This window comes from Pleurodeles waltl, chromosome 2_2 (assembly GCF_031143425.1).
Source record: "Pleurodeles waltl isolate 20211129_DDA chromosome 2_2, aPleWal1.hap1.20221129, whole genome shotgun sequence".
NCBI lineage: Eukaryota > Metazoa > Chordata > Amphibia > Caudata > Salamandridae > Pleurodeles > Pleurodeles waltl.
Genome location: NC_090439.1, coordinates 854,709,616 through 854,723,881, shown reverse-complemented (window position 1 = coordinate 854,723,881; position 14,266 = coordinate 854,709,616). Strand labels below are relative to the sequence as shown.

Below are 14,266 nucleotides of genomic sequence, written 5' to 3'. Positions count from 1 at the left end.
TGTATTTAAGTTAATATTTATGGTGTCTGTGAACATGTGCCTTTGTGTGTTGTTTATAAGAAAAAGTTACTTATCTTCCGTAACACTCTTTCTGGTGGATACTGTATCTAACTGCTGGTTCCTTGCTTCTTAAATATCCCTAGGTGCCAGACTGGCTACAGCAAATTCTGTCAGCAATTCCCTCGCTAGCCGATGAATGGCATCCTGCAACTTCGAGTCAGGCCTGTCCTATTCCGTATGTGACGTCAGGCTTCAACATAGCCACTAACTCCATGTGTTGGCATCAGTTTTTTATGATCTCAGTCACACAGCTGGACACAGAGCACCTAGAAATCACCTTGTGCAAGTGTGCAAATCTCTGGACTGGAATCTCATTAGTATGGACTAGGTGATTTCACGCCACAGAACGGGGAGGAGGGTGGGTTTGGTGAGGAATCTGCAGTTGGAGTATCACTCAGAAAGAGAGTTGTCGAAAGTAAATAACTTTTTAGTCTGGTGGAAACTTGTAACTGCAGATTTCTCACCTTGTGAATAGATACAAAATCAGTAGCGCTCGAGGTGGTGGGCCTGTGGAATGGCTCACACTAGGAAATCCTGCTGGACAGAGCAGGTAAGTAGCCCCTCACCCTAGACCTGGCTGTTCTGACTGCATAAATGCTTCCTGAACATATGGACTGACACCCATGTAGCATCCTGGAAGATGTCCAAGACTGGCACACACTACGCCATTGCAATGGTAGCAGCCTTCACCCTGGTGGAATGAGTGCATGGGCCTTCCGCGGTCTATTTCATGGTTAGCCCAGAACCTATCTAGATGCACAAGACAATCCATATGGAGGTGGTCCTTTTCTGTCCCGCTTTGCCCTTTTTTGCCCTAGAGAAGCCCACAAAGAGCTGACTGTCCACTTGATATTCCCTGGTATGATCAATGTGGCAGGTCATTACCCTCTGGGTGTCAAGACGATGGAATTGTTCTTTCTCCTTGGATAAGGAGGGGTGAAGGAAGCTGGCAGGATGATAAAACTGCCTTATGTGGAAGGGCATGACAGCCGTCAGAAGAAAAGCAGCTTTCGTTCTAAGAACCAGCATGCCCAGGGATCAAATTGGTTTATGACTATTGGACAGAAGGGGCTTGTAATTCACTCATGTGACAAACTGAAGAAATCACAATTACGAATGTTTTTTTTAGTTACAGGAGACAAGGGGAACAAATAAGCATCGGGTCAAAATGGAGTGCACATTATGAAAGGGAGAACCAAATTATGGCCTCACCGCAGCATCACAAAAAGTGTTGGATGGGAACGTACAAGTCAGCCTTTTCAGGAAAAGCATCACAACAGATTATATAAAAAGATATGGCTGAAAAGGCCAATAAGTAAGCTTTAATTGTAGCCACAACAAGACCTTACTACGCTAAGGACAGATCGAAAAACAGTATGTCAGCTAACTGTGCTTGTAGAGGTAGAATGCTGTGGCAGGAACACCATACAACAAACTTTTCCAGACGGTTCGCATAAACAGTTTTGGTGGAAGGGGGTCTGTCTGTCAATATGACACCAACTACTTTGGGAGGAACATCGAGAGCCATCAACAGTTGCTGCTCAGTCTCCACACATGGAGGTGTAACTTGTATAGGCCTGAGTTCCATGACATGCAGTTAACCTTTATTGTGGCAATTAATAATAACTGATACAAAAACATCATTCAAAAGCCCAATGTTAAAAAAGGCAAATAGAAGATCAGTAACTATAAAACTAAAATGCCTGCAGATTGGTTTCTACAGAGCGGGGCAGTTCTTAAAGATCCAGCGAGGACAAGCTTAGCCCACTATCGAGCAGGATTAACAAAACAATTTGTAGTGTTGTGCAAAATGTTAAGAATTTCCCAAAACAGCAAGGTCCATCAGTCGATTAGAGCTTAGGCACTAAACCCAGGACTCCTTACAAGTATAACTTCCATTGTTTAAAAACATTGGTCTCGATAAAGTGTGCTGTGCTTTTGAAAATCCTGGGCAGCAGCATAGTAGATGAAGCACCGATTCTTGCCAGTAGTGGCAGAATCTACAATATTGACTATTTGATTATTTCACCCAATTAGGTTGATGTTCTGGAATTGATAGGGTCGTTAGCCTGAGGCATAAAATTGAGCGTCATGTCTCTCTATTTAAAGGTTCTTTAACGTAGGTCTGGGTGCTAACATTTTTGTAAGATTTGATGATCAGGGGCGCATAAGGAGCATCTCCAATTTTGTCTATATCATTTTTCCGGGAGATGGTCATTACTTGTTTTTTAAGTGCAGATTTGATGGTCATAGGTGTGAGCACTGAAACAAAGTTTAGGTTGACCTGTAGGTCGTTAGCTGAAGCTGCTAAATATTTTCTACATACCACCTCTTATCGGGCGATTGCGCACTGCTGAGGGAAAATTAAAGCGGTTTTGTAGCAGCTGCAGAGGGAGGTACGGGGGATGGGTAGTTCTATGCCCTTGGGGGAGTGGATCTTGATGGTTTGATCTCTAATGGGCCTAAAGAGGGAAGGGCTGTTGCTGCCTCTGCTGTAACCCTCTTCTGAAGCCTTGAAAGAGGCAAAACTATTGGAAAAGCCTGCTGGAAAAGCTGCTGTACAGCGAGTGCCAGCCCAAAAGAGTGTGGTGTCACTTTGCTCTCTTTAAAAGGGTCTGAGGCTGAGTCCACCTAGTCTCTGAAGGGACCTGTGCCATTGAATGGCATGTCCATGGGGGACTGCTGGACGTTGTTCCTAAAACCTGAGAGGCAGATTCAAGCGTGGTGCGGAAGGACCACGTTGGTCCAGACTGCCCTACCCAACCAGTCAGTAGTGTCCAGGCCCACTGAATGGAGTATTATGCTGCACCCTGGCCTTCCTGAATAAGAATTTGGAGAGTGGGCCTAAAGTCAGCTGGCACTGTTGACAAGACGTGTGCCTCCATGTCTCCTAACGCGTGTGAATATCTCCCCTGGAGGCAGCAGGTGTTTAAGATCAGAGAGCAAGGCTGGCTGAGGAAAACATTTTTTGAAAATGCCTCCATGTGTTTTGCCTCTGTCTGGAAGGATTGTTGGAAGGGATTTGGGTTTAACCAAATAGAGGAGAGGTGAGTGGTCTGACAAGATGGCGGATCAGACGCAACCTTAGGGAACTCCGTCTCCAGATTGCATAATCCTTCCTCATCCTGCTGTTAATCACGTGCCATGACCCCCCAATGCAGAGTAGCTTACTGGCAGGAATAGAGGGGCTGCTCTGAGGAAGCCGGAGTGTGCATCATTAGCCCGCAGCAGGCGACTACAGCCTGCTGTGACCTTACAAGGGTAAGAAGTGGAAGGGAGATCGAGTCGCCTTTGTGTGCACACTCCCCAGACGGGAACGCTTCGAGCTGACTCATCTGAGCATTTCGGGGTACAGATTGTAGTGCTGCGGCACCCCACGATGCCTTGGGAAACTCCCGTCTGAATCCAGCAGCCTGACATGGAGTGGTGCAGCCCCAGAGACGAGACCGCGACTACCACAGGAGGTGAACCTGCTGGCCGTCACTTCCTTGCAAACAACTTTACGCACCGAACAGCACCATCTACACACCCCAGGGTGCGAACTTTGGCACTGAGGAGTCCCGCAACACCCTGGGGAATTCCCGTTGAACTATGGCAGATTTATACTCTCGCAACATGCTACACGCGGAGTGACAACCCCGGAGACAAGACCGTGGCTACTGCAGGAGATCAACTTGCCGACCGTCGCTACCTCGCATACTACTTCACTTACTTGATACTTCAGCCAAATCATGGAGAAATTGATCGCAGCGGTATGACGTCCACAACGGCATAGGCTTCAGCCTAGACCCTCCCAATCCTGACTGTGAGGGGAGGCTCGGCCCTGCTGGAGAGCCCATTCACAAAATATCCCATGTTGGAGGAACACAGTGCCCAATGTAGCAAAGCTGCATGAATGGGGAGCATAGCAGCCTGGACTGCATAAATGACGCCACATGTAGAAAACGACCTGGATGAACCGAGGCCTCTGTGTTGGGCCTGTACTGTGTGACACGGTGGAAATCCTTAATGGAGTCCTCAGGAGACAGTGATAAGAGCACCGTAACTCCAGGCAAGCAATAACTGTACCCTTTCTAAGTTAATATACCCAAGTTACCACAGGGTGTGTCTTTTGCGGGATCCGATAAGTAAAAAATGGGAAACCTGCTATAGAAGTGAACTGCCCCATAATTACTACGATTGAGGCCCATCTAGGCATTATCAGTGGGGACCTAGATGGTTGTGTTGCTACGAAACCTCAGCTGGTGACACTCCTTCCTGTTGATGATACACTGGTGACAGTACTAAGGCCCATAATCCTGCGTTACCCCGATACAATTGTGCAAACTGAACATATCAACCACTACATAGCAATGCTGCTTTATTGAGTTGTGAAACACTGTACCTGAGGAGCTGCTATGGGACGAGATAGGCAACTGAAGCAGGCTCAAGGCAACACCACAACCCAATACACTACACCTCGACAAGCAACTCACTGTCACACTAGGAAGAGCCAGGAAGTGATGGAACGCTCGCCAGACTGACTGGAAAAACCTACGCTCACCACCCTACTGGAGGTTATTCAAGGATCTAGGGCGCATTGGAGGAGCAGATAACAGGAGTGAACGTGGAAGCAAATCTGCTCTGCGTCCGCCAATACAAAATTGCAGATAAGGTGGGCACTGAAGAAACAACATTACTAAGCTTCAGGCAGAAGTCTGTCAGGTCCAACAACAGATGGTGCACATGGCTAAGGTCACCACAACACTTGAAGACAAAGTTTAAGAAGCAGAGGGAAGGTCTAGGATAAACAATATACGCCAGTTGGGCTTTCCAGAATGAGTGGAGGGAAAGGCAGTTGAGCGATTCTTAGAACCATGGGTACGAGAGACACTGAAAACACCCAACCGGTCATCTGTTTTTGTGTTTGAAAGAGCACAGAGCGTTGGCGCCATCACCTCCACCAGGCGCTCTTCCTCGGGTGCTCATAGCTCGGATACCTGAACTATAAAGACAGAAATGCAACACTTACGGCTGCAAGAGAGGCATCAACACCACAATTTGAGGGCCACAACATTGCCATATATCCTGATTACACTCCTAAAGTCCAGGGACACCAAAAAACATTTCTACAGGTGAATAAACATTTCAGACTTATGGGCCTTAGATACATGCTCCTTTACCCTGCAAAGCTAAAAGTCTTTGACGCAGGAAAGGCCCACTTCTTTGAGAACCCAGAGGAGGTATGGACATGGCTGGATATGAAATGTGCTCCTAATGTACGATCACAGATTGAGCAAGAGCCCTTCCTCAGTAATGGCAAGAGATGAGGTGACCGCAGACGTCGACCGGGAAAAACACCCCAACAGGGAACAGCCAGCTCTAGCCGATTAGCAATATGCCAGATGGAACGATGGTGAAAAGGAACCCCGAAGGATCACCAGAACACAACGAATGGGAGGTTCGATACAGATGATGAAGAGACAGAGGCTAAACTACATACTAATGAAGTGGTTCCTGAATTTGACACCTGAAAACAGCTCTCCTGCTACAAACACTGAACACATTGCTATGTAACGGACACTCTGACACTGCACACCAACAGGAATAGGGGCTGTGGGGTGGGTTTTTTGATGGGGGCAGCACCTTGCTTTATTGCCACTCTGGACTGAATACTAACACACTGGCACATGGCACAAACAACAAAGAACAACAGAGCGGAAAGGCACCTACGATGCTAAGGTAAAAGCGAACACATGTACCGGCCTCATAGAATTGACATGCTCTGATCCCATGCAGAGATTGTTACGCAAAGGCCTGGTCAAGATTTATGACGGGGTGGTGTGCGATTGAGCAGCAGCTGAGCACCCGAGGCCTCTATTAGACTTCTGAGGCGTATTTTCTACAAGCAATCCCAAGACAAGAAAATGGGGCCTGTTAACAAGGGAAATTGGGGGAACTGCTGAAGAGGTCAAGTAGAGTGAAATAAGGATGAGGTATGACCACTATCAGTGATTTTACTGGGCAGGTACGATGCGTTCAGTCAACATCATTTGCCTGGGGGGGGGGGGGGGGGTAGGTGAGAAGGAGGCTTAGAGTGTTAAGTTTGTTGATTGTTTTATACTTTTGGGTTGTTGCCATCTTAACATAAGGGAGTCTAAGCAAATTTCCTCCTTGATGATTTGTTAATGACGGGCACAAGTGAGTACAAAGTTCTCTCCTGGAACGTATGAGGAATGAGCTTCTATAGGAAACGTTATAGAGTACTATCAATCTTTAAACGTCGTGGGGTCAACAGGAAACCCACCTGCCTGCCTACAGGAAACCCACCTTACTAGAACGGAAGTAAAAAAAAAAAACTTTAAAAAAAAAAATTTGAGGGGACGGATGTACTACGCTACCTACTCATCCTTCTCACGTGGGGTATTAATCTAGACCACTTCGAGAGTACCGTTTGCATTGACCTATATGGAAGCACCAGTGGAGGCTCGTTATGTACTGGTCCAGGGTAGACTTGATGGAGCGGATGTAGTAATTGTTCATTCAAATGGGCCAAATGTTGATGCCGATTCCTTTTACACTACTCTGAGGGATGTGATATTGCCAGCAGCTTCTATGGAAACACTCTGGGTAGGAGACTTTAATTGTATCATGGACAGTGCACTTGACCATCACTCGCCCGACACGGTACTAAACCAAGAATGACTGCAAAGCTGAAGGAGGCCATGACATAACTGCAGCTAGAGGATGTCTGGAGGCAGTGCCATCTAGAGAGACAGGAATACACCTGCTACTCAGCCACACATGGCACTGCCAGCAGATTAGATAGAATTCTGGTGACAGTACAATTGAGTTCCAAAGTACAAGAGCTAGCGCAGCTGTTGCGCTATCTCTCTGATCATGCACCAGTAGCCTGCTTAATAGAATGGGGGGTACCCCCCTCGGTCACCATGCACATGGCGATTCCCATCGCATCAGAAATACTGCAAGACCCAATGGGCAGAGGGGAGGAGGCACTTGCCTTCACAGACTACTTCGAACTTAGCTGGGCAAGACACAGAGCCGTGCAACAGAATGGGCGGCGACGAAGGCAGTGCTGAGGGAATGATGAGTAAGTCTCATCTGTGGGGTAAGAAGGGCACTACAGGCCGAGCTACTCCAAAAGGAGTGAGCCCTGGCGGAACTACAGAGATTACCTCTGGGCTACGAACAGAGAAGAGAATGGAAACTTACCTGGTGCGACAGCTGGCATTGGTGAGAGGCAGACTGGAACATTAAACGCTTAAATCATACCGTCAATTGCTACACAGGGCGGGAGACAATAATGGGTGACTACTGGCCTGGATCCTTCATCGCCAGATACCGCACTCAGTGGTGCCACACCTCAGGAAGGCATGGGGCGGGGAAGCATATATGTAGTCTGATATACTAGAGGTCTTCAGAGATCATCTAGAGCAAATGTACACTAACCCGTCTCAAAGTCGGCAGCGTGGATTGGGTGGGTCTACAAATTCCAAAAATGACAGAGATGACACAGGAACTGGATGCAGACCTCACATTGCAGGAGATCAGGGCGTCGTTGGCAACGTTGCTGGGTGGGAAGGCGCCTAGGAGTGATAGCTTCATGGCTGAATTCTATCAGGCATTTACCACAGAGGTAGCACACAGACTGCTGGCGGTGTATGCGGAAGTGCAAGAGAAATGGGTGCTCCCACCTACTATACGTGAGGGTTGTATTACAATGGAACTGAAACCAGGTGCAGATCCATCCACGTACAGACCACTCAAAATGATAAACACTGATGCGAAAGTCCTATGTGAACTACTGGCACTTCAACTAGGACTGGTTGTCCCCCGGTGGATTCACTCAGATAAGTGTTGATTTATTCCTGGAAGGACTACAACCATGAACCTCAGACGCCTGATGCATGTGATGCACGAGGTGGAGGGTAGGAGAGACAAATTGGTGGTGGTCTCTGTTGACATCGCAAAAGCTTTTGATACAGTGGGCTGGGAATACTTAATGTCTGTCTTTGAGGTGATGGGGTTTGGACCGTGGTTCGGTTCCTGCGTGCAATTGTTATATACGGCCCCCACCGCAGGGTTAAACCCGGACGTTTGTGCTCGAAGCCCTTTGCAGTGAGCAGATGTACCTGCCAGGGGTGCGTAGGCTTTCACCCCTTCTTTTTGCCGTGGCGCTGGCACCACTGGAGATACAGATTAGGCAAGACATGACTGAGTGGGGCACCCGAGTGGGTGGAGTAAATTACCTGGCGTCTCTTTATGCTGATGACAGGCTTTCTATTTCACTGCACCAAGGGAGTCACTACCTCTGATTTTACAGCACCTTGACGCCTTTGGAGAGCTTACAGGACTGCGTGTTAATCCAAGTACATTGCTAGTGTTCCCGTTGATCCATTTGGCAATGGAGGAGCCTTCGGACTTACCACACTTAGCGCTGAAGTGGGAATTTGAGTAGTTCAGATATCTAGCGGCTAAAAGTGCGTCTACAAAAGAATAAAATATAACAGACAGAATTGCAGAGGGACTGCTTAATTCAGTACAATTCTGGAACACATTACAATTCTCCTTTATGGGGCGTGTAGCAGTGGCAAAGATGGTGTTCCTGCCAAGAAGCTGGGACTCTTTATTACCGTCATTTGACAATTTACCAGAAGTGGCCTTCCGACGCCTGAATACCATACTGAAAACACTGAATTGGGCAGGGGCTGGAGCAGAGTGGCCTGTGAGTGTTTACGCTTGCCCACAGAGGAGGGGGGCTTGGCGCTCCCGAATATGGAAATGTATTCTTTAGCATCACACGCATTTGCAGCATGCAGCCTACTGGCTCTCAGAGGGAGACACCTGGAAAAAAGCCCCTACTAGCGGACGCAACCTGTGGTACTTACTACACCCCTGCAATTACTCTATAGCGGCAAGAGTGGTGTAGCCCTGGTTCCCTATCTTATCAGGCACACAGCATCTTTATGGGAATGGGCAGTGAAAATAACATTGGGAAGGGCCACTTTTACACGTGACTTTCGCTTCTGGGACCTCCCAGCATTTCGCCCCGTGCAGGCTCAGTAGACATAAGTGCCTGGCAGGACGGGGTATGTGAAACTCTGGGTGGCCTCTATCACAATGAGATATTTACCTCTTGTGAGGCGGCTCAACAAGCCTTTGATGTGGGACACAGACAGTTCCTGATACGCCAATATAGTGAGTGAGATATGGCCAGTGTACCCGATGCCCCACCTTCTTCCTCGCTGTGTCGGGCGATATTGGAACTAGGGGACTCCATACACTTCATGTCGCACTTATATATGACCATGCTTGCTGATAAACCTAGGATCCCTTGCCCAGCTAAGGTAGCAAGGGAGCAAGATGAGGAAAGCACAGTGCAACAGAATCAGCGCTTTGATCCGTTTGGGTTCCTGTAATGGCAGATTTAAATTAATACATTTTAACTGCAGTGTACATATGCAACACCTGCGCTGTGCCATAGAATAGATCCTAATAAGACAGGAGGATGCCCTCGCTGACAAGAACAAAATGCTACCTTCCTACACTTAGCCTGGTACTGGCCTCCAGTTGGTGCATTTTGTGATATGGTAATACAATGACTTGGAATGACCGGGGGTTTGGGGAGTCCATAGAAAGTACCCCAGTGACCTGCCTGTTCGGCGATCTCAAGAGGCGCAGGGGCAGAAGAATGGAACGGAAATTCAACCATCTAACCTTGTTATTGGCAAAGCGAAGAGTTGCAATTACATGGATGGGGCGGAGAGGGCCCAGTGGAAGGATGGGTGCGCAATGTCAGTGAATGGGCTGTGGCTGAGGAGACAAGATTCCGCCAGTGGAAAAGTGATGGTAAAATTGCAGAAGATCTACAAAGGTGGGAGATGCTTCAGGCTCGGTTTGAGGGAACACTGAATGTATCTTCAGAGTCAACGGAATGAGACCCTACAGAGGTTAATGTATTGCTCCCTATGGGTACAGGAGGGGGAAGGGATTAAGGGCCAGATTTAGGTAGGTTCCGATTTGCGACTTGCAAATTGCGAGTCAGAGCGACTCGCAATTTGCGAGTCGCAAATCGGAATGTAGGATGGTGTCGCTGACACCATCTGTGACTCGCAAGGGGGTCGCAAAGGCCCACCTCATGTATATTCATGAGGTGGGTCGCAATTTGCGACCCCCTTGAGACTTGCGGCACTCACCGGGATGGTGGCCTGATGGAGACAGCAGACCACCATGTCTGTGACTGCTTTTAAATAAAGCAGGTTTTTTTTTTGTAATGCAGCCCGTTTTCCTTAAAGGAAAACGAGATGCATTACAAAACTAAAAAATGAAACGTTTTCGTTTGATTTTTTCAGAGCAGGCAGTGGTCTGGAAAAATGTTTTTAATGTCATTCACAAAGGGGAAGGGGACCCATGGGGACCCCTTCCCTTTTGCGAATGGGTTAGCACCCATTTGAAATGGGTGCTAAATGTGATTGTTTTGCGATAGCGTTCGCGGTCACAAAACAATAAAACATTGCGCTGCGACTCGCAATTAGGTAGGGAACACCCCTTCCTAATTGCGACTCGCAATCCCGTTTTGCGATTCAGTAACCAGGTTACCAAATCGCAAAACGGGGTTTGGGCATTGCGATGTGCTTTGTGCACGTCGAAACAGCAAAATTCACTGTTTGCGACGTGCAAAAAGTTTAGTACATCTGTCCCTTAATGATAATTAACCTAAGAATCAACAGACGCTGGTATGTGGACAAATGTAAATGGCTTATGATGCACAGTGGAGGATGGTTGTCTTGTTACTGTTCAGATACTTGCATGGTATAAAATAAAAAAAATAAAAAAATGTCTTTAAAAAATCCACTAGTGGAGGCCTACACCACAGGGCTCTCTGGAGCAGGGTGGTGGAGGATAAAGGCAGGGTACCCAAGAGCAGGCCTGTACTGCCTTGAAGTCTGCTTGCTGACATAGGGGAGAGTACCTTTGCCCAGCAGTGTATCTGTCAGGGTTGGCTCCTGATATATCTGTCCCGGGTGAAGGACCTCTAAGAGGATGTAGGTCTTTACCTCAGTAATTGGTAAGGTAAGGTCCAATACCTCTGATGCTCTTCTTGTAAGTGTGGCAAAGGAGACAGATTCCTCTGTAGCCATAGCCACTGTGGGTGAACGGAGGCCAGTGTCAGGGGATTTATCAAGCCTACTGGCTTTCTGTATATCGAAAAAAAGGTTCTTAATGTTGTAAATATGGCTTTCGTCATCATCAGGCTTTTCGCGTTGGTGAATTAATGTCTCAGAATCAGAATGGGAATGGTGCAGTGGTTGTGACCTTGGTTGAGTCCCTTGCTGATGATCCTCCGAGTCCAAAAGGACTATCTGCTTCCCCTCTGGCTGTGTTGGTGCCAATACTCGGGGTTGCAGTGTCACTCCTGGCATGGGGTTTGCTGCGATGCCTGGAGTCAGGGCAGACTCTGAGATGGGGGTTGTTAAATGGCACAGTCAAGTCGGGGATGAATCGACTGGCGGTAAACCAACTAGAAGCTATCTCCTATTCTTAGGGCCCAAAGCTGCGCTAGAGGAATCCGTTCTGGTAATAACTACTGTATTCATGGCGAGTTTGAATTTGTGGGGTTGTTGCAGCATTACCAATGGTTTTGGATGTTTGGGATGAATGCCGGGGTCAGAGCAGGTTCCAAGGACTGAGATGAGTTTGTGGCTTGGAGGTACCCAGGGCGTCGTGCAAATCCTCGTAGTGGACATGATGGGAGAAAGGGGAGCTGTGCTTTAACTTCTTAGACTTACCTGAATATCTTGACTTCAAAGATGAACGATCTTGAGAGTAGGCTCTGGAGCAAGAGCGCATCCGCACCCTCAGTTGAGACTTCCGCTAGTGTTCCATGATGCAGAGTTCAGCTTTGTGGTGTCAATTGGCGTTCGGGCTCTTCGTGCACTTGTCACCCGATGTTGAATCAAGTTTGGAGCCCTGACACCAGAGACCAACCTTGTGTGGGTTTCCATCATGGACATCAGTTTGTAGCAATCCTTGCGTGGTTTAAAATCTGCCATTTTTGGATCCCATATCCCTTGCCCACTGGAGATTTTTTCTGTGAAAAACGTTTCAGTCCTGACAGAATTCGAGGGTGCAAACTCTGGATACACATTGGAAAGTGCAGAAAGAAAAGAACCAAAGTCAGCAGGCGGAGGTCGCAGCTATGTAGGAGCCCCAAACAGAGCAGTATATACCTAACGCAGAAGCTCAAAACACCACCAACTGATAATGAGGGAATTGCTGAGAAAATTCACCGTATCCAGTATGGCACCTTGGGGTATTCCCAAGGTGAAGAATCTGCATGAATATGAATCTGATGAAGTATCCATCAGAAAAGAGCCTGTATGTGATTTTTGAGTACATGTGATTCTATATATACATACATATCTGTATGGTCTGTGTTCATAAGTACCTTTATGCCAGTTTACAGGGTGACTGTGTGCCTACATGTCTGTTGTTTTGTATCATACTCCTTTATGAGTTGCCGCAGCTTCCTGTTTATCTTGCCTTGTTTACAAAGACACCTCTTTGTCTGGAGGCCTATGTGCATGGGTTTGTTGTTGGTGTGTTTGGCTGATGTGTATGAAGAGCTGGAGGTGTGTTCTGTGTGCGTTTATGTGTGAATATGTAGCTGAATATTGTATAGACCTAAGTGTGTGCACTATAAAAACAAACTAATGGCTCTGTCAATTCTTTTGTCTGCCTGCTCTATGGATTGATCCACATTGTCTACACAGATGCACACTTCGATAAACTGGAATTTTAGATGGTTTTACACTAATACTACATAACAACCTCAAACTCAAAGTATGCTTGTATTTGCTAAAAATTGTTAAAAATCTTTCACAACTATTCACTCTACTTGAAGTTGCTCTGCTAAGACTAAATAGCGCACATAATATTCTGTTCAAATCTGCCTCTTATTTTATTGTGTGAATTGTCCATGATTTCTAAATCAAACACAATTCTCCTTACACAGTACCTGTATTAGGATTTGATACAATGGAAGAGATAGCAGAGGACAGAATTTAAGTGACAGGAGTAGTGTCCACTGGTATTTTTACATGGAACGAATGTCAACATACCCAATGTTTCCAGAGTGAGATACAGAAGTGAGCTCTGAGTGTTCTCAGCATACTTCTCAAGTTCCACAATGCTACGGTATGCTCGATCATCCAAATTTTTTTCCTATAGAAAGAACGCAAAAAGTTGCAAATGAAAGGGTGTGTGATATTTAGATTTATTCTTGGTTGCCATTTTCATTCAGGTTGCAGATTCAGTAGGGATCACAAAAAAAACACAGGCACACACAGAAGAGCCTCCAGCCAAGTGGGAGATTCAAATTGCTATGCCAAACCAACCTCCTAAAGTTCAAACTGGTGATGACTGGAAGCAGCCAGATGAAACATTCTCCTGGACATCACCCAGCTGCTCTTGAAGAAAATTAGTGGTGGTAATGCAATTACTCCCATAACCATACTGTGGTGATGATTCTCGTCTTCCACAACAGGCAACAGAAGAGTGTAAGTCCTTACTTATTATGGCATAATACAAGCATGGGTGGTTAATCGGCAAGCATGAAAACATGTAGAACCACAAGTACCCAAGTACTCCAACATATGCCAAAGATCACTCCCAACGTACATCATGAAGAGAACCAAGAGCTGAAATGTGATGCATAAGGTGGTCTCAAGCGGTTCTACAGCTGGAGGATGATAGAAGTGATTTTGTTTTCGGAATGGATTTATTTATAAAGTACAATAAACTCTAAGACACCTCTTCGTTGCTTCTTGGTGCTACAGGCAAACAACAAATTCTGACTCATTAAGTGTGTCATAAGAACAACAACCTCATTTATCAAAATCAACTAAACAGAGCCAACTTTAACAATTTCCTAAAAACCAGGGGGCACAGTATGTGCGTTTCATGGGTATGATGTTCTATGACTTGACCTCAAAGTTTCTAAAACATTACCCACTATACAATACTCTGCTGAAACATGGGACAATGAAAGGGATGCAACTCTCAGAGCTCAAATGTTGAGAGGTGAAAGTAGGTGCAACAGCTGAGACCTCCTTCACATGGAAACATTTGTGGTCAAAGCTTAGGTGCTTGAATTGTATATGCAATTCTATAGCCAACTATGCAAGTTTCTGAGAAGTTCTGACAG

At 46.5% G+C, this 14,266-nt stretch overlaps 1 protein-coding gene across 6 annotated transcripts in view; it reads right to left on the bottom strand.

Moving 5' to 3' along the window:
• Window positions 1–14,266, bottom strand: part of NDUFAF6 (NADH:ubiquinone oxidoreductase complex assembly factor 6) — a 75,695-nt gene that overhangs the window by 28,938 nt on the left and 32,491 nt on the right. For all 6 annotated transcript variants that reach the window (XM_069220499.1, XM_069220502.1, XM_069220504.1 and 3 more), the window contains one exon: window positions 13,182–13,284. In XM_069220499.1, coding sequence (XP_069076600.1) covers window positions 13,182–13,284 — 103 coding nt within the window. The remainder of the gene's footprint in view (window positions 1–13,181; window positions 13,285–14,266) is intronic.